At 36.4% G+C, this 21,976-nt stretch overlaps 1 protein-coding gene across 3 annotated transcripts in view; it reads right to left on the minus strand.

The window, feature by feature from the left end:
• The window catches only part of mtor (mechanistic target of rapamycin kinase), a 141,827-nt gene that overhangs the window by 21,542 nt on the left and 98,309 nt on the right, over positions 1-21,976 (minus strand). For all 3 annotated transcript variants that reach the window (XM_058783740.1, XM_058783743.1, XM_058783741.1), the window contains exons 38-44: positions 17,243-17,360; positions 9,112-9,309; positions 8,515-8,615; positions 7,708-7,804; positions 7,279-7,377; positions 2,272-2,394; positions 1,043-1,225 (exon numbers count right to left, since the gene is read on the minus strand). In XM_058783740.1, coding sequence (XP_058639723.1) covers positions 1,043-1,225; positions 2,272-2,394; positions 7,279-7,377; positions 7,708-7,804; positions 8,515-8,615; positions 9,112-9,309; positions 17,243-17,360 — 919 coding nt within the window. The remainder of the gene's footprint in view (positions 1-1,042; positions 1,226-2,271; positions 2,395-7,278; positions 7,378-7,707; positions 7,805-8,514; positions 8,616-9,111; positions 9,310-17,242; positions 17,361-21,976) is intronic.

Below are 21,976 nucleotides of genomic sequence, written 5' to 3' on the forward strand. Positions count from 1 at the left end.
TGTCATCTTCTTCAAGACTGGATTAAAGCTCTTTCTCTTGGTAGTTGTGGCTGGACTAAAGTCGGGAAAAAATAGAAGCGTGACATTGTCCTGCGTATATTTCACCGGATATGCCTGCCGAGCACCCTTCAGGATCGCCGATCTGTCATGCCATCTTAGTACACGGAAGATGAGAGTGCGCAGCAGATCGGAGTTTTTCCTTCTTGATGTCACAGCCTTTCAGGGAAGGGATTCACTTGGAAAGATTAGCTCTGAGGAAGCCAGCTGCATCGGAGCCCTCCGCCCCCTTCGGCAACCCCACCAGTCGTACGTTATTTCTCCTGCTTCTATCTTCAGTGTCCGTCATCTTCTCAGTGAATTGCTCCAGCTGATTTCTTAAGTTTGTGACTGTCCTCCTATCCTCACGTGAAGCTGCTTGAAAGGAATCGACCCGGTCACGTGTCTGCTTCGCCGCGCTAGCTAGTACCTCAAGCTCCGCTCTTAGCTCTTTAACAGAATTGTTGGTCGCTTGCACGTCCGCACGCAGGTCACGTACACAGCTCTTCGTCAATACAAAAACCATCTGCAATTTGCCACTTTCTGCGTGCCTCTCACTGAAAATTAACTAGACATTTGCGCTTTCCGAGTCCCGTGTGAAACTGCCTTTATGTCAAAGTAGTACTGCTGGCCCAATTTATTTGGTAAAACAGCCAATCTCTATAGTTCATGTTACATAAATACATCCTGAATAATCCTAATGAACTACACTGTTTTTACAGTGTGTCCTTATTGTATAGTCACTTTTGGGACATCTTCATTGATATTATAACACATAATATGCGTAACATTAACACTGTAAAAATAAATATTACCTTATATATAAACAAACAAGATATGTATAAGAAGCCATGTGTTATTTCTGTATTCTTTTAAGTTTTTTTGACATCTTTAATCAGTTTTAACAGTCAATGTACAGTACAATGCACTTTCCTGAGAAAAATAAAGATACAAACATTTATCAGAAAAGTTGGGTTGGGTTACAAATTGCTCCATATGGACTTACCTGATTAAAGGATGTTTCTTTCAGAGTTTGTGGCCCTCTCTCCATCATGGCATGTAGGGGCTCCAGGACAGCAAACATCCCCTTGACATTCCTTTCTCCAAAATACAGACGTGACGCCTCCTCCAGCCCCTCGTGCCACATTTCATGCCACAGAATAGCCACCCTGATCAGCTCCTCACTTACCTAAACACAGACAGAAGCAGTGACCATGTGATGCATCAACTTGAATTAATTTCTCTTTTGAGAGATGTTTTGGATCATAATTGACCCTTGACTAAGCCCCGCCTTAAAAACATCACTGACACATGGTAGGTGTCATTGTCAATATGTTATCAGACAAGCTTTTGCTCCTTTTGGGTGTTTTTGTCTTAAAAAATATACAAACACCCTTGTTTTTGTCTTGGGTGTTGAAGTCTCAGAAGGATCTATGAGTTTGATTGGTTTTAAACAGAAATTTTAAAAGAAAATACTTTTAATCAATGATTTTTGCAAGTTGGAAGAGTCTGTGGAACTTTTTACTAAAGTATTTACATTTAAAATACAGTAAAACATTATTGCCAGTGCACTTTTAATACAGTGTGTATGCACACTTTTAGTTCAGCTCTCTTGGTTATTTTGGTACAGACCAAAAAAGAAAATGATACATTTAGTCCTGGTTTGCTTAGCATTTACACTGTCATTTGTCATACTGTCAGCTGTACACACAAATGGAGATCTGCTGCAAAGAAATGGTGATTCAGACACTTGACTGTAATGGGTTTTGGTTTGTTTAGATGTCTTTGGTTCATATATCAGGCAAACACACCCTGAAAAGGTGAGTCTCGGTCCACTTGTTTGACATGCACTATGGTTTGGATGGCAATGTTCATACTTATTCAATGAAAAGCACTAATAAGAGCAATCACTCCAAAGCAAAGCAAACCTGACAAGTGCGAACCCACTCACAGTTACACAAGGTAGCCAGAGAGAAAACATGCATTACTTTTTTATTTTACAAATCTCGCTTTATTCCCCAATGAACATCATTAACCCATCATTATGACCACATTCACAGAAAATCACTGTTTATGGAAATTTATTCTTATAGCACGTTCTGTAAAGCTTGTCTGAGCGAGCAAAAACAACTTAGTCAAGGGTCAGTTTCTTCAGTGACCATAAATTAAAATGGCCAATGTGTACCTAATAAAACATTTATTTTTCAGACAGTCAAACTGAGTGTGTACTCATACCATAATGGCTTGCTGGACCAGAGTGTTGCAGTGTTCACACATGTTCTTCAAGATCTTGTTGGCTGCGTTGTGGCGGGCAGTGGTGGTGGATTTAGAGGCCACAGTCAGAGGATAAATCAAAGCCTTTAAGAATGCAAACACAAATCAAGGAAACACAGGTTATGATTCACAGACACTGCACACACCTAGTAATTTTTTGTCATAACTAGTGCATCTTATTTTAGAATAATAGTGAAGCCATCGAAACTGAAATAACACAAATGGTCGTATGGGTGTAATATCTGTAGGTTACAGATTATAACTCTATACACTCATTCGGGTAATGTCAGGAGGTATTCTTTTTTTTGTGATCAATTTTTATTTTCTTTAAATCAACAAAACAACATCCATTCAAACAAACAGCAGGGAGTGGGGAGCAACAGACGCACCATCAACAATTTTACAATCTGAAAGAAAAAAGGGAAGGAAAAAAACAAACAAAACAACAACAACAAAAAAACTTCATGAGGTTTTCTGATTATTTTTGATATTTTAAAACTGTATTGAAGGAATCCCCATCTGTGCTGGATACCTGTTACTACTTTTCCTTCATTAATTACTCCTATTCATCCTTCATCCATATTTTTTTTTTCAGACTGAAATGCCAGTTTTGTAAATATATACATACTTATTTTATGTTTGACTAATTAAACTAAAAACCAGAAGATGTGATTAGTCATTTGGAGACAATGTAGCACATGTTTGCTTAAATACCCTGTTTCTGTTTGTCACATATTTCACTACAATTGATGCAATTGCAGGTCGAGCCAAAGAGGTAAAATGCATTAATCCTTTTTGTTTTTTTCACCTTTAAACCTAGAGTTAAACATGGTCTACATTTCTCAGTGAAGCTTACAACAGCAAGGAGCACTTTGTTAGTTGGGAAAAGTTGTTAGGTTTGTTGAAAGCAACTATGAAACTTTAAAGTTGCTGCAAAGAAACTTCAAAGTTTGATTCAATTTTGGTTTAATTTGATTGTCTTTATTGTATATCTTTGTTACTGTAATTATTATTCTATCTGGAGAAATGTACGGTCTCCCCTTTACACTCCCCTTTTTTTTTTCTAGGAAGGTCTTTTCTCTTATTTCCAATGGGTCTCAAACAAATATTAACCGTGTCCTTGACACCAATCTCGACAGATCATCAATCAAAATCCTCCCTAAATCTCACTCAAGAAATGTTTTGAAAGCATTCATTAATAATCCAACCGAAAGAGATCATAGATTTCACTCTCAAGTTCATAATGTATATACTTGCACTGCTAATCTGGTAGACAGCAATCTTATCTGTGATGTCTTAAATTCAAAAATTCACGACATACAGATTTTTGGGATCACACCCCTACTTCATTCAAAGTTACTCTTGATTAAATATCTCTTTTCGACCCCAAATGAAAGATGGACCCTAAACGTTATGATTAATTTCATTGATTTCATGGATTCACAACTGGAATTATTCTTTGAGAACAATCACAGGCCAGAGCCAACCCAGCATTACTCTGGGAAACTATATGTGACCATGGACCACAAAACCATTTTTCAAAATTGAGATTTATACTTCATCTGAAAGCTGAATAAATAAGCTTTCCATCGATGTATGGTTTTTTTTAGGATAGGACGATATTTGACTGAGATACAACTATTTGAATGTTTGGAATCTAAGGGTGCAAAAAAATCTAAATATTGAGAAAATCGCCTTTAAAGTTGTCCAAATGAAGTTCGTAGCAATATATATTGCTAATCAAAAATTAGGTTTTGATATATTTACGATAGGAAATTTACAAAATATCTTCATGGAACATAATTATATAGGAATAATTATCCTAATTATTTTTGGCATAAAAGAAAAATCAATAATTTTGACCCATAAAATGTATTGTTGGCTATTGCTACAAATATACCCATGCTACTTATGACTGGTTTTGTGGTACAGGGTCACGTATATAAAACACATTATAAGAGGCTGCAGGGTTGCAGGGCTACAGTTGCTACAAATTTAAGACTTTTTAAGACCTGCACTAATAAAATTAATACCATATGAGCAGGGTAGGGCAATGTCTATGGTAAACTGTAAAATGAATGTAAAAAGCATGATTTACAGTTCAGATAGAAGTTTTCACGAAACAAAAAGTTGTATAAAATTATACACTTCACATTTCAGCCTTTAAACCATTTTTTAAGAAAGTGGATGAGTCAAAAGTATTAATTATATTAATTTAAACAATTATCAATAAATTATGACCACAAAACCAGTCTTAAGTCGCTGGGGTATATTTGTAGCAATAGCCAACAATACATTGTATGGGTCAAAATGATTGATTTTTCTTTTATGCCAAAAATCATTAGGACATTAAGTAAAGATCATGTTCCATGAAGATATTTTGTACATTTCCTACTGTAAATATATCAAAAGTAAATTTTTGATTAGTAATATGCATTGCTAAGAACTTCATTTGGACAACTTTAAAGGCGATTTTCTCAATATTTAGATTTTTTTGCACCCTCAGATTCCAGATTTTCAAATAGTTGTATCTCAGCCAAATGTTGTCCGATCCTAACAAACAATACATCAATGGAAAGCTCATTTATTATTGATGTATAAATCTCAATTTTAAAAAATGTACACTTAAGACTGGTTTTGTGGTCCAGGGTCACATATTAATTAAATAACATACAAACACATTTTAGTGTTTAGATTTTTATAATGAATTATCTCCTTATCGATCCACCAGTTCTCATTTACAGCTCTGTGTGTTTGCAGGGTAAAAACATGGGTCGATTTTTGCATTGGTCTGAACAAAAACAACCCAATGTTCCTGCAATACTGGAGTTCTAGGACTGCATAGGGCCCTATTTTTTGGGACAGCACCATCTATTCCAACAGAGGAGACCTGATTTAAACATCAAACAAACAGATGCAAACAAACAGCACATCAGACGTGAAGCGTTTGTGTTAGAGTGTTAGAGGCCTTTTTTGCTTTTGTTAATTGTATAATAAATTAAAAGAAAATAGAATACAAAAAGATTAGAAAAGCTAGTGTTTTTTTTAAAGAATAGAATTAGAATAGAGAGAGGTGTGACGTTCTTAATTCTCTCTTATATTATTTTTGGCTCATTAAAAATTAATCTTGCTGCCACGTTCTGGATTAATTGTAAAGGTTTGATAGAACTGGCTGGAAGACCTGACACAATACATACATGCAAAAAAAAAAAAAAAAAAAAAATTAAAAACAAACAAACAAAAAACTATAGAGTCCTAGAAATCCAGTTCTGAAACTACAGCCTCCGGAGCTCACAACAACAGCCCTATTGAACATGCAGATTCATTCTCTGCCAGCAGGAGGCGCTTTCGAACGGTTTCCGCGGTAACGCCAGAACACAAAGCAGCACCAGACTTTGAAACTTGCAGCGCTCATATTTTATTCATAGCCTTTTGAAGTTTAATTGTCACATTAAGCTGCATCCCGATTGGAGCCGGTTGCATAAACTTTTTAGACTAGTCTTAAAAAGTTAGTCATCTAAATTTTTATCTTCAAGACTGGACATAACTTTTTACATTTGTATTGGAAAAGTAAGACTGATTACCCCTTGGCAACTGTTAGTTGGTCAAACTAGTTCTTAAGACACAGTCTTAACATAAGTTTATGCAACTGGCCCCTGTGGTCTGTACCCAGATTTAAGAAAACCTCTTGAAATCATAATTAAGACAATTTAAGACTTTTTATGACCTTAAATTTGATAAAGTAAATTTAAGACCTTTTAAGACTTTTTAAGGACCCGCGGGAACCCTGGGCTGTGTAATTTCATATCAAGGGTCTATCAAGGGAAATAAATTATACAAAATGAAATTAATAAATTTAGGGAAACAAATTCATCATTTAGATAATGAAAACAATAAAACTGTCTCTCCTAAAATAAAATAATTATTTCTATTCATTCGACAAAAATACTATGAGTTTGGGGAAAAGCCTCTTAAATTACTTGCCAGACAAACTGCAAAAATGGAATGAGAAAGTTCAATCATAAAATAAAGACTAAATGAGGGACGCAATGTATAAATACATGTGTCTAAATACATAAACCAACGTTTTAAGGAATTCTATTTGACGTTATAATCTACAGACCCTGGTTTGAAGCCACAAGCTATGAATAAGTTTAGGGGAAACAAAGAACAGTTATCTTTCATTTAGCTACTTCCCCCTCCACAAAAGTAATCAGGGAGGAATGGGAACGAGAGGGAAGAATGAAGTGGCATCTCTGAGAAGGTCTGGCAGAGTGGTTTGGAAGATATTGATAAACAATCTATCAATACTAGATTATGCCTCATTCAGTATGTATTAACTGTGGTTACAATTATTCATGAGATTGTACAATGCATTATAAAGTGTATTACAAAGCATAATTTATACAATAAAACTATGTTTATAATGCATTATAAATAAAGGCTTTAAGCAAAGTGTTGCCAGAAGTTGCATAGATTTCCCCCTCCCCCAATGTACCACCTCTTTATGATAAATGCAAATCAGTTTATGCTGATCTAGCTCAATCTGATCAAGCTCATCATGAATTCCTCAAATATACAATAGTCTGATAACAGCCAAGAAGCTGTTATTACTGTTGTGGAAAAGGACTAACTGTCCTACTGTTGAACTATGGCATGAGTAACTGACATCTTGCCTACATCTGGAACAAAGTAAGTACATCTTGAAAGGCAGCATTGGACAGTTTGACAAGACACGGGACTCTTTCAGCCATTAAACTTCCAACAGGCCAAGATGATTTTCACAATTGTTAATTTTTTTTTTTTATTTTTTTTTAATTAAGAACATGTGAGATGTTCTTTATTATGGAGATGGGTTTCCTATGTGCATTACTCTATTAATCTACACAAATGTTTATTTCTTTTTTCTTTTTTAAATTGATGTTTTTATTAATGCGTGATGATCATTACTCTGTTTTATACATATACCTGGGGGTGGTAGCGGCCAATGTCAGTGAGTAGCTGGTGAATAAGACGTCCCACCAGTGCACGTGGGGTATCGATTCGAGCTATCAGTTGAGGAATCACCTGATTGAAAGGAAGAAGATAATAAATGATTTTCTGTGTTTTCAAGTGAAATTCTGCTATGTACAGTTTGTAGCGATACCATAATTTTCTTCAGTATAAAAAGTATGCAAACATCCTTAAAACAACATACATTTGTTTTGGAAGCTTAATTGTGTAAGATAATAAGACTTCGTGAATTTACAGATCTAACTAAATCAAATCTGGTAAAAGCACATGTGAAAAGTTTTCCTATCTGCTGCCAACGAAAACAGATTTCAAATATTTAACTTGTGATAATTTCAGTTGGAATCGAAACTCTGCTAATGTATAGAGAGCTGGAAATGGTCTTACCTGTAACCATGTGTCTATCTGAATGGTCTTAATACCCTCGACTAGAGCTTCATTCACCTCGGGCCAGTGGCCATAATCAAACCACAAGGTCAGGACTCTAAATATAAAGGAACAAATACACGATCATCATACACAATGTAAAGTTATTTGATGAACTGCATGTGAATCCAGTATATTTCAATTGATTTTTGTTTGCATGGTGCTGTAAAGAGGGTTACAACATTTCTGGACATCTCATATCCTATTCATCATTCATGCTGGCAGTTATTAAACCATTTATCAAGAAACCACAACTTGATCCTCATTGGCTAATTATACACCATCTCAAATCGTCCATTTCTGACTAAAGTTTTCTAGAAAAAGCTGTGTCTACTCAAATGAGCTCTTTTTGCTGATAAATGGCATTTATGAAGAGCATTTAGTCAGAATTTAGACTCCATCATAGGAAACAGACTGTTCTTGTCAGAATAACAAATGCTTTTTTTGTGCCCCAAGGCTCTATTATTTTGATTGTACATGAATTCTCCAGGAGATGATTAGAAAACACACAATTAACTTTTTATTGTTATGCTGATATTACTCAGCTCTCTATTGCTCTAGAACAGATTAAACTGTAAACTATCGCTTCAGGCCAGCCGTCACATGCGGATTCATGAGAGCATTGTGAAGCGATATGTCAGCATGCTGTGAAGCATGACATAAACACATTTTAAAACAAGACAACAGGCTCTAATCAGACTCAGAAATATACATATTAAATATAGAAATACAGTGTTACTTTCGCCTAGATGACTAGGGCTCTCTTACCTCAGTGTGTCCTGTAAGTTATTTCCACGTGAGAGTGAGATAGATCTGAAAAATCCCTGCACTGCAGGCACTGTGTACAAAAGGAGAGTCTTGGACAAATCCTGCAACATAGAAAACACAGAATTCAACCCTAAACATTACACGACTGTCAACATAATTAAAAATAATTTCACACATGAATCCACATTATTTCCTTCGCAAACACTTTTAAGTGTGTTGCCTGTGTTAACTTCATGTTTTATGTTTATGACTTCAAGATCTTAGGACTAATTGTCATTGCATTTGCTGTTTATTCTCCCAGATGTCTGTTGATCAAAATTATTTTACTTTCCGTGCAATTCTGGGTTTTAAACTGTTGAGAGAACCTTGTTAATAGCAACAGTCTGCAGATTTGTTCATATAGCAGCGTAAACACATCGGAAGATCAAAGAAGCTATCTCCATTTTATTGTTGGCCAATTTTAAACTCGTTTACTTGTTTTAGAAAATTGTTTACAAGTTGTTTGGAAATGCAGTAAAGGTGAATGCTGGTGAAGCTTTACACATAAGCTTCCAATAACACTTCAGTGTTGACGCCTGGCTTTGGTTTGTTGCTCACTTCATTGACTTTCTTCTGTCCGGGGGAGGGTACAGGACTGTGCTCTGTGCTGTCGGCCTCACTGTCACTGTTACTGGCTTCGCTGTTGGCACTGGCACCACTTGCATGCCGTAGTTTCTTCTTCTCATCACGGCCCTGGTTCTGGTGCTTGTAGTGAAGCACAGCCTCAAAGTTCATTACTGCCCAAGCATGCCAGGCCTGCAGAGGAAATATGCTTCATCTCATTTTATGACAAGACTGAAAACAACAGCACTTTAATGGAAATAAACTGTCACCTGCATAGAAACAGCAGCATGATAAATAACATGAACGCTTGATCATGACTAAGAAAAATCTTTTCTCAAAAATAACTCAAAATGAAAGATCTTCAGAGGAATTCCAGCTAAATGTTTCTGATTAAACTCACAGTCATCACTGAATCTAATACAAGTTTTTATTCAATTAACACAGAACAAAAAAATGCACGTTTTTTTAGAGGTGAACTGGTTTTAATTTGCAAGACGTGAACGCAACGGTCAAACATGACCATCTAGAGAATGTATATAGAAAAACAATGGTAAAGTAGCGCAATTAGATGGAAAATGCATTCTGTGTGAGCAGCTCTTTACTCTGTTTGGAATGAACTTGTCACATTCAGATTTTTACTGTAAAGTAATTATAATAATTTCATCATCATTTAAGTGATGCTGATCAACCCTAAATAAAAATGTTTGTTTCCGTAGGACTTCCTACTACATCATCTTGGTTCCATCTTTTTGCTGAAGCCATAACTCTCAAAAAAAACCTTTCTAAAGATATGTTGGGAACTCATTGTGAAAGTGAGTATACAAAAGTATTTCCAAAACATTAGATGTGCATGTGCCATGAGTCAAAGCCATCATCAAGTGGAGACAAGGAGACTGCCAAGAGAATTACATTAACAAGAAAGGGGCTGCTGCATATGACAACAATGCCCTGTTTTTTTCATATGACTGAGCTATGGGGTAGGGTGGCCAGACAAAAGTCATTACTCACAAAAAAAAGCATTCATTAATAATTCATCCTTATAGGGCTGCTTGTCTTCAGCTGGGACTGGGACAATAGTCAAGATATTGGGAATCATAGACAAAAACTTGCAGGCCTCCATTACAAATCTGGAGATGAATAGGTATTTCATCAACCTCAAAACACAAATCAAGTCAACAAAAGGAACTGCTTTAGAAGAACAACATTTTGTAAAATCCCAGTGTAGTGCCCTGCCAGACTATCAATTGGATCACAGGTCGTAAAAAACACTTACTGATTAATCACACTGTAACATCAAAGGAAAGGACCAACTTTGGGGCTCCGAGGAGTCTATAGGATTGGTCCCAAACCCCAGTGTTGTACCCTACTGCTGACATTAGCCAGGAAACTGGTGACACCTTCCCTGACATCAAAGGGATGCCATGGGGATGGGTGGCACAGGCCAAAAGACAATTAAATGTACGAAATATGCATACAAAGGACTTGTCTCCAATTAATTCAAATGCAAACCATTTTAAAATGTATCCCCAGAGCATTATTTGTATTATATACCAGTTTGTATATTGTTTTGTACCATACACTGCATGGTCTGTTTTCAAATCACTAGTTTACGTAACCCCAGTCTTTATCATGTTTCATACCAAAACTATCCTTTCTTAATGTCCCGGATATTGGTGTAGACCACATCTTCATATCTTGTGTTATGCTCCTGTTACCATAATCATAGTTAATCACACAAATCTGCCAGCCCACTCTGATTATGCAAAAAAATAAAAAAATCTATCTAAATCACAACTCTGCACTGGTCAAGCCACCTTCATTGACTGTGACGTCTGTGGAAGTTAAAGGCCACTATCTCAGGCTGCCTAAGCACAATAACAAAGGGAGAAAGAAAGTATGAGAGATATCCGGTCAGCCTCAAGTCAGTTCAATGAGTTCGATCCTTGTTACTGTACATGCTCTAATGCATTAGTACTGTAAACTGTTCTGTGCCCAAAAAATAACAGTTATTAAAGTGATAGATGATTATACTGTACATGATATACTGGACAAACAGATTAGTTGATTTTAATATTAATTCTACTACATTTACTTCTGCCAGCTGATATACATAATCATAATTGTTTATAACTAATTCTAATTAATTACATGAATTCCCATTTAAACTAAATTGCGTAATGAGTTAGAGCTCTTTGGCAAGGAAGAGTTGGAAAAAGCAAGAAGTGAATAGACTCACACAAAAAGACTGGCTGGCTGCTCTATTACAAAACAGTGTTTCAACAAAGTATTATTTGAGCGATGTGCAAACCTATGCAACTAAGGTTTCACATCTATACCCTCCTAATTTTGCCATTCACTTCCATTGTATGTGCCTCACTGTAAACTAAAATAAAATTAAAAAAAACTAAAAGAAGAGTTGCTTTTCCTGCAGATTGGGTGTCTAACACCCCATGATATTTACGGAATTCACAAAACTCTCAGAGCAGGGAGCCACCTTTTTTTGTTTGTTGATTTATTATGGTTGATCCTGCTTTGGTTTTGTTTTCACTGGTCAAGCAAAAACAGTCTGGCAATATCACTAAAAGTTACTTAGTTACTCAGCAACTGCTTATTTATTAACTGTTGTATGAAAGCACTATTACACTCACATATCAAGGTGATATAGCTTTTAATATAATAAGAATATAATATCATTCACTTCACATATTTCTTTTCTTTGTTTCAAGTGTTTACTAAAATTCATAAAATTGTACTTCTAATTTTAAAAGAAATCTGGGTAACACTTTAATTTAAAGTCGGCATGAAATCAAAATTGAAAATTCTTATTTTTCAATGGAATACTGTAGTGTTTATTATAATTTATCCGTGCACTTCATTATTTTTAAAAAAACATTCATGTGCCTTTGTAATCTTTAATCAAAAATGTTAACCTCCCCTCCCCCTCAAAACGACTCATCTTCTCTTCCGGTCACGAGTGATGGTGCAAGGGCGGAGCTAGTGATGTAAGGTGTAAACGCTGGGGTAAACGACAGGGGAAAGCTGAAGCTGATGCTTCACTTTATAGAAATAAATGCATTGACCAGTTGACATGAGCCATGGGGGAGTACACTACTCTTAGAAGTTGAAAGGATATTACCATAACATTACTCTTAGGACATCGCAAACTATTTTTTTTTTTGTATGAATATGACTTAAACTGATGGAGGACGCGCTCAGTCATTCAGGCAGTCCCTCTCTTTCTCTCTCACATAGGGATCCCGATACTGAGCTCCTGTACTCGTACTCGTACTCGTTAAAATGCCCCGATACCTCACAGCTAGAGGTCGACCGATAGTGGATTTTACCGATACCAATAGCTAGGTTGGACCACACTGGCCGATACCGATTAATCAACCGATAGTTTTCAAAATGGATACTGAAAGAAAGCTAGTGCTTTACTATTTAAAAAAAAAACAAAAGCAGTAACAGTACTGAACCATACATTGTAAATGAATAAAAATATTAATATTATTTACTATATTGATCATTAAAATTATTTAATAGTTTGCTAATGTTAAAAGAAGAAACTTTAAAATTGAAAAGATGTTGCCTATTAATTGCTAATACTGAATGTTGAAATGAACACACTCTAACATGGAACAATACTTCTACAGTTTTCATTAATGCTACGAATGGACTCTTATTGTTAAGTATTACCATTTAATTTCAACAGTCATGCTTAAAGATGGCCATTTTTAAATATCTACACAAGGCCATAGCATTAAAATTACATACATATGGATATTGTATGTGTACTCACACACTTTATTTGCTTCTGTTTTTTAACACTTGATAATTATCTAATCAAAAAAAAAAGAAAAAAGAAATGTTAGTCACACACCAGGCAAAAGTGCAGCGCTGCGTCTAGGAGAACTCAGAGGTATCACACACATGCGCACACACACTAGACGCTTTGCGTTCAGATCAAGTGGCGGTCTAAAACAATTTATTTAATCCCCAAACGGACATAAATTTGCTTCAAGAATGAACAATGTGGCATAAATGAGTTTGAAGTTCGGTGTTTAAAAAAAACAGAGCAAGCGGAAAGAGAATGCACGATCTGTATTACAGCTCTCTATATGAAGCATACAGACTTTATTAGAGCCACAGAAAGACAAACGTTTTGCTGAAAAATGCACAATACATAATTCATAGCCTAGGGTCATTATGTACATTCATAGCCTAGGGTCATTATGTACATTCACATTCACAATGATTTGGGACAAATATAATGTAATTTAATAGAAAACTATGTGAATGGCGCTCTGTTCCGCGGCAGTATTTTCTGTCGGCTGTATTTAAATGCGCGTATGGAGTTTCCCGCTCTGTGCAGCGCACAGTGTCACATGTCAAAATAAACAACACGTGCTGTCAGTGATTTCCACCTCTAGAGGCCGCTCTCGTACTGTATAATGCCAGCGGACCCTTCTCAGCCACTCCAGCAAAGTTTGCAAACCGGAAAACTATCGGAATGGATTTTTGCCGATAACCGATAGTTGCGGCAATTAACTATTGGTGCCGATTAATCGACAAAACCGATGAATCGGTCAACCTCTACTCACAGCATGTGATAAGTGCCATATTCAGACAAAGAAACAGGACAACATGCAGCAGAATGGAGTTATTAGAGATTAAGGATGTCTACGAAGCAGATGTATTCAATGAATAATGTTAAACATTCAGTATTAATGCCTTTATAGCTGATGTGCGCGAACTGAAAAGCAAAGCCGGCGCAGATGCGCGAGTGAATATACTTTTCTCACAGACATCACTGGAACGTTTGTAGTTCGGTCGGATATGTCAAAAACAAGTAAGCAAAACAATGCACAAGTTACTTAACGTTAGGGAGGGAGCGAGGGAGAGAGAGATAGAGCACGTGCGCACTTCTGTGATCTTTATTGATGTTTGCTCACATAGCATGCATCACTTGGATTAAAACTGAATCGTAAATATAAGACAATTTATAGGGGCATTCACTATAAAATAAATAATTTATTTTCAACCTTAAGCATACACGACTTTCTGGCGAAAGTGAAACTAGCAGCCTGTGTGAAATGTGCTAGGCTGTACGGTCCCTCTCATTTTGCACCAGTACAAATACGTGCGCGCGTTGTGCATGTTTTGCTTGCTTCATGAGTGTTTCTGCATTAGAAAGAAAAGCAAAGAAAAATGCGACTTCTATTTCTTAAAATATCACAGTTAGGAGATTTATAATGAGTGGTTCCCTGCATTATTACAGCAAAACGCGTGATTTTAGCAGCTCTAATGCAATTGAATTAAAGATGATGTACCATAGAGCAAAAAAAAAAAAAAATGAACAATGAAAGTAACAAAAACTTGTAAAATACATTTTAATGTGCATAATTAAGTGTGAAAATAACCAAAGGATATACAGTCGAACCAAAAATTATTCAGAGACCAAATATAATTCTTGATATTTTTTACTAGTGGGTGCAGGACACTATAGTTCATTTATGTAAGTGAGGATAGCAAAATAAAGTAAACTGTGACATATTATATCCAAAAATTCTTCATACAGTGGACTACCAATAAAATTGATACAAATTTGGAACCAAAAATTATTCAGACCGAGTCTGGGAAAAAAAACTGAAGTTCAGGTTTGCATGAACCTGGCTGACAGCATGCCCAGGAGACTACAGGCTGTCATTAAGGATAAGGGTGGCCTGACAAAGTATTGATAGTTGTGTAAATATTGTCATATTGGTTGATTGTAATCCATCACATACCTTTCTATCAAAGTTATCTGATATTATCGAGCTGAATTTGTTCTGACACAGTTTAACTGAGTTCTTGTCATATTTTACTACCATAAACTATAGCGAATAAACTGTGATAATGTGAGAAATGTTGAAGGTGTCTGAATTAATTTAGGTTTGACTGTATCTATTTGATAAATTAAGTTAACCAACTAACATTATACATACTCTTTTGGTTTCTGTACCCAATATTTAAAAAATTTACAAATGCAATGAAAATATCGGTATCGACAAGTACCAAAAATGAAAGTATCGGTATCGGGCGAGTACTGGAAAAAGTGGTATCGGTGCATCCCTACTCTCACATGTTTTGTGCAATCCAGTGGAGTGAAATCCCCCCACAACTAACTGCCAACTGACATTTAGATCTGCCTCCATTTTGTTAGCAACGCCCCAACTTCCAATAATCCAATCAATTCTCGAAGGATGAAATCAAGTCCCGCCCTCTCATTTCAGATGCCGTTTCACTCGGATAGATGTCACAATAGAGAAAAAAAGACAATCGCTACTTCCATTTCATGCCAACTTTAAGGTGTCCTTGATACACATTACATGTACTTACAGGTGCTGGTCATATAATTAGAATATCATCAAAAAGTTGATTTATTTCACTAATTCCATTCAAAAAGTGAAACTTGTATATTATATTCATTCATTACACAGACTGATATATTTCAAATGTTTATTTCTTTTAATTTTGATGATTAGAGCTTACAGCTCATGAAAGTCAAAAATCAGTATCTCAAAATATTAGAATATTTACATTTGAGTTTGAATAAATTACCATCCCTACAGTATAAATTCTGGGTATCTCTTGTTCTTTGAAACCACAATAATGGGGAAGACTGCTGACTTGGCAATGATCCAGAGGACGAACATTGACACCCTCCACAAAGAGGGTAAGTCACAGAAGGTCATTACTGAAAGGTGTGGCTGTTTACAGAGTGCTGTATCAAAGCATATTAAATGCAAAGTTGACTGGAAGGAAGAATTTGAGTAGGAAAAGGTGCACAAGCAACAGGGATGACCGCAAGCTTGAGAATACAGTCAAGCAAAGCCGATTCAATCACTTGTGAGAGCTTCACAAGGAGAGAACTGAAGCTGGAGTCAGTGCATCAAGAGTCACCACGCTCAGACGTCTTCAGGAAAAGGGCTACCAAGCCACTTCTGAACCAGAGACAATGTCAGAAGCATCTTACCTGGGCTGTGGAGAAAAAGAACTGGACTGTTGCTCAGTGGTCCAAAGTCCTCTTTTCAAATGAAAGTAAATTTTACATTTCATTTGGAAATCAAGGTCCCAGAGTCTGAAGGAAGAGTGGAGAGGCACAGAATCCATGTTGCTTGAAGTCCAGTGTGAAGTTTCCACAGTCAATGATGATTTGGGCTGCAATGTCATCTGCTGGTGTTGGCCCACTGTGTTTTCTGAAGTCCACAGTCAACGCAGCCATCTACCAGGAAATTTTAGAGCACTTCATGCTTCCTTCTGTTGACAAGCTTTATGAAGATGCTGATTTCATTTTCCAGCAGGACTTGGCACCTGTCCACACTGCCAAAGGTACCAAAAGCTCGTTCAATGACCATAGTGTTACTGTGCTTGATTGGCCAGCAAACTCGCCTGACCTGAACCCCATAGAGAATCTATGGGGTATTGTCAAGAGGAAGATGAGAGACACCAGACCCAACAATGCAGATGAGCTGAAGGCCACTATCAGAGCAACCTGGGCTCTCATAACACCTGAGCAGTGCCACAGACTGATCGACTCCAAGTAATTCAGGCAAAAGGAGCCCCAACTAAGTACTGAGTGATGTACATGCTCATACTTTTCATTTTCATACTTTTCAGTTGGCCAAGATTTCTAAAAATCCTTTCTTTGTATTGGCCTTAAGTAATATTCTAATATTTTGAGACACTGATTTTTGACTTTCATGAGCTTTAAGCTCTAATCATCAAAATGAAAAGAAATAAACATTTGAAATATATCAGTCTGTGTGTAATTAATGAATATAATATACAAGTTTCACTTTTTGAATGGAATTAGTGAAATAAATCAACTTTTTGATGATATTCTAATTATATGACCAGCACCTGTACTATTATAATAACAATAAATTAATATAATTAATTAATAATATTTCAGTGTGGTCTCAAACTGTATTATTTAACATTTGAAGCATTTATGCACCATGATATCATCAAGATCTAATGAGGATCAATGAGAAAGAGATTTTAAGGTGACAACGTGGACATGTTGTTAACAGGTTTAATGTGATTCATCCACATACATTTAAAGTTTGTGAGGTTAACGTACCTTGTACCAGTTGCGATCATGCTCTGTTGAGTGACTGTAATACTGTAACACTTTAGGTATGGTACTCTCATTGATACCCTGAAGGCTGAGCTGCCACTCCCCCAGCTTCAGAAAACACCTGCACAGAGGAGAAACAAACAAACAAAAAAAATTAACATTTCTTGTGTTTCCAGTTACCTCTACACAAATAGTCTTGCCTAAACAACCAACATAGCAGGGACAGAAACTCACTGAAGGTCAATGGCTTTTGTCCATTAGACTGCACTAATTATATACAGTGCACAGCATAAATGAGTACACCCCCCTAAAACTTAAATTCAGCAATTACTCTTTACTTATATGACATGTTAGGGTTCTTTGGAGATATACTGTTCCAACAAGCCTGCTTGATCAATTACCAAAGAAGAATGTCAAAATAAGATTTTCTTATCAAAGTGATAAAATGTTGTGTTGCAAAAATGAGTACACCCTACGGAAAGTTACTAAATAAAACTAAAAAAAAGAAAGAAATGTGTATAGGTTTAAGGCTATTTTAGATCAACAGGTCTATTGAACCAAATTTATTGAACCAAAACTTTTAAAGACAAGTAATTTCCTGACCATTAAAAGTGTTATATAGCCCACTGAATCGTACTCAGACTTAATGCTGGCAGCAGTGGAACTACTTGGGAGAGAACTGCCAGGTGAATTATTTCTTAGCATAAAAGAGGACAATGTTACAAGAGGAATACCAAATTATTGTTTTAAGTGTGAAAATATAGCAGAAGTAGCACCGACATTCAAAAACAATGGACTAGTGACAAGGCTCCTGAAATAATCAGGTCTTTCATTTAAGTTTTCATTTAGTGATGAGTGAATTTTTGCTAGAAAGAGAGCAGGAGAAATAACATGCAAGTGTCTCAGAGACTTCTGGGAATCCATACTCTGGTCTCAAGAGACCAAGTCCAAAAGCATCCAAAATGTTCTGGTGTTGCTAGAGCAGGAGTACAGTGAGAAGTGCTTGGTACCCACTGTGTGATGTAATACAAAAACTTGAAACAGAAGATGCTACCCTCCCCTCATTCCCTGCATTATTGGGCATTTTTTCAGCATGACAATGAGTTCCATATACACCAATATTAAAAAAAATAACAAAACCTTTTCATCTGGAAATCAATCTGGAAAGATCTGGACCTGGTAATCTGCAGTGAAATTTCATGTTTGCTTGATGTATGCGGAAAAAAAAGAAGATCCAAGTTACACAGAACAGTACACCCTTTCAAATTGTCACCACAACATCACTGTTCAACTGGGGTCTAAAACCAAGCAAAAAGACCTGGGCATATTGTTTGATGACCAACTTAGCTTCACTACCGACATTTTAACAACAGCCAGGGGCCAGTTGCATAAACTTAGCAACCATGTTTAGATCGTGTCTTAAGAACTAGTTTGACCAACTCACAGTTACCAATGGGTAATCAGTCTTACTTTTCCAATACAAATAAGACCAATCTAATTTTTCATAATTGAATAAAAAAAGTTATGACCAGTCTTGCAAATTTGTGATAAGAAAATCACTTTATGTCATAGTAAGCTGTGCAGCTCCTCATCCAAACTCTTCCAAATTTCTATACTGGTATACTGCAATGCTCTATACAGTGGGGCAAAAAAGTATTTAGTCAGCCACCAATTGTGCAAGTTCTCCCACTTAAAAAGATGAGAGAGGCCTGTAATTTTCATCATAGGTATACCTCAACTATGAGAGACAAAATGAGAAAAAAAAATCCAGAAAATCACATTGTAGGATTTTTAAATAATTAATTGGTAAATTCCTCTGTAAAATAAGTATTTGGTCACCTACAAACAAGCAAGATTTCTGGCTCTCACAGACCTGTAACAACTTCTTTAAGAGGCTCCTCTGTCCTCCACTCGTTACCTGTATTAATGGCATCTGTTTGAACTTGTTATCAGTATAAAAGACACCTGTCCACAACCTCAAACAGTCCAACTCCAAACTCCACCATGGCCAAGACCAAAGAGCTGTCAAAGGACACCAGAAACAAAATTGTAGACCTGCACCAGGCTGGGAAGACTGAATCTGCAATAGGTAAGCAGCTTGGTGTGAAGAAATCAACTGTGGGAGCAATTATTAGAAAATGGAAGACATACAAGACCACTGATAATCTTCCTCGATCTGGGGCTCCACGCAAGATCTCACCCCGTGGGGTCAAAATGATCACAAGAACTGTGAGCAAAAATCCCAGAACCACACGGGGGGACCTAGTGAATGACCTGCAGAGAGCTGGGACCAAAGTAACAAAGGCTACCATCAGTAACACACTGCGCCGCCAGGGACTCAAATCCTGCAGTGCCAGACGTGTCCCCCTGCTTAAGCCAGTACATGTCCGGGCCCGTCTGAAGTTTGCTATAGAGCATTTGGATGATCCAGAAGAGGATTGCAAGTTGAGTTTTTACTTTTTGGTAAAAACTCAACTTGTCGTGTTTGGAGGAGAAAGAATGCTGAGTTGCATCCAAAGAACACCATACCTACTGTGAAGCACGGGGGTGGAAACATCATGCTTTGGGGCTGTTTTTCTGCAAAGGGACCAGGATGACTGATCCGTGTAAACGAAAGAATGAATGGGGCCATGTATCGTGAGATTTTGAGTGAAAACCTCCTTCCATCAGCAAGGGCATTGAAGATGAAACGTGGCTGGGTCTTTCAGCATGACAATGATCCCAAACACACTGCCCGGGCAACGAAGGAGTGGCTTCGTAAGAAGCATTTCAAGGTCCTGGAGTGGCCTAGCCAGTCTCCAGATCTCAACCCCATCGAAAATCTGGAGGGAGTTGAAAGTCCATGTTGCCCAGCGACAGCCCCAAAACATTACTGCTCTAGAGGAGATCTGCATGGAGGAATGGGCCAAAATACCAGCAACAGTGTGTGAAAACCTTGTGAAGACTTACAGAAAACGTTTGACCTCTGTCATTGCCAACAAAGGGTATATAACAAAGTATTGAGATGAAATTTTGTTATTGACCAAATACTTATTTTCCACCATAATTTGCAAATAAATTCTTTAAAAATCCTACAATGTGATTTTCTGGATTTTTCTGGAGGTATACCTATGATGAAAATTATAGGCCTCTCTCATCTTTTTAAGTGGGAGAACTTGCACAATTGGTGGCTGACTAAATACTTTTTTGCCCCACTGTACCTTAAGCTGCTATTTTTAATAAGTTTTTTTCTGAAACAAAAACAGTTCATTGTAACCATATCTGTCAGGTTCCAATAAATAAATAAATAAATAAATAAAAGCTATTCATACTGTACAGATTGTGTGAAGCTTCCTTCTAGCTGCTGTTTGCATCTATAATAGTAACAACAAAAGCAACAGCCAATGACAATTTGGCATTCAGTAACTTATTCAGAGAACATTACAGAGAAATAAAACTTTCAAAATCTGCATTCAGAGCAGTCATTTCTCGTGCTTGGTGTTCATTAGAAAAGCAGTGGTGTTCTAAAACACTCAGTCAATGCGATGAGCAGTATTGTATCACTAATAACATTTCTCTGTAATGTTTTATCAGATGTGCTAAAACACATAAATCCAGACTCAAAACTCATCTGTTTAGCTGTGCATTTGTTAAATGAGCACTGTGCTACGTCCGAACTGATTGCACTATGTATAATCATTTTCTATTCTTAACTGTTTTAAATTCTTTTTAAATCAATTTTTATATCATTTTGTTTTTATTGTTGTCATTATTATAATTTTTTTAATTCCTTGTGTTTATTGTTGTGATTATTACTATTTTTAATGACTATTTCACATCCTTTTATGTAAAGCACTTTGAATTACCACTGTGTATGAAATGTGCTATATAAATAAACTTGCCTTGCCTTGCCTAATAAGAAAACGCATACTTGACAAGCATATTTTTTAATCATTGGTATGGGGTGCAAGAAGAGTAGCTCAGTGCTCTTAACTTTACTTGGAATCAGAAATCATAAAAAGATATAGCTCAGCCACACATACTGGAAAATATTTTGTACCAAAATGTGTTTGCAAAAAATTCTTAGAGCTGCTTTTAAGCATTTATCTGAAAGAAACTCCAAGATAAAAGCCACAGCGTTGTGTGAAAATGCATAAAGTCAATACATCAGTCCATCCAGTACATCAAAAACTCATTGCTCTTGCAATCTCCAAGATTTTCTAATTCCATTTCAATGATCTCATGGATCAGTTAAACAAATCCCCTTTGTATTCGTTGTCCATGTTCCAGTAAATGTACTGAATAATAATTTAGGTAGAACAATCTCTGGCCTCAGAAAACAACTGGGTCTGGAAGAGTCAGAGAGTGAAGGAAAGCTATTTTAAAGGGAGACTAAATGGAAACTGGCCAACAAGAGGGAGGAAACCGTAAAACCTTGGAAGAGAACGTTGCATGCACAAACGAGTTAACAGCACGCTGTCAAAGATAATGCTAAAGAACATCATAAAGCACGTGGCCAAGCAGTTGCATATGCTTTAGATTCATTGAGCTATAGTGCTCATGGAGAAGCAAAATCTGACTTGTGCCATCTGACTTCTGAAAAAAGAATTCTAAAAGAATTTTAACATGCAATACAGTAATGCTAATAAAACATTCCACAATAAATGAAACAAGATAACCAGCAAACACGTTTTCAAATGAGAAAATTTTTAACAATAGCTGTTTCCATGCAAAGATACAAATTTATCTTATGCGCAA

The sequence above is a fragment of the Onychostoma macrolepis genome, chromosome 08, assembly GCF_012432095.1.
Source record: "Onychostoma macrolepis isolate SWU-2019 chromosome 08, ASM1243209v1, whole genome shotgun sequence".
Taxonomy (NCBI): domain Eukaryota; kingdom Metazoa; phylum Chordata; class Actinopteri; order Cypriniformes; family Cyprinidae; genus Onychostoma; species Onychostoma macrolepis.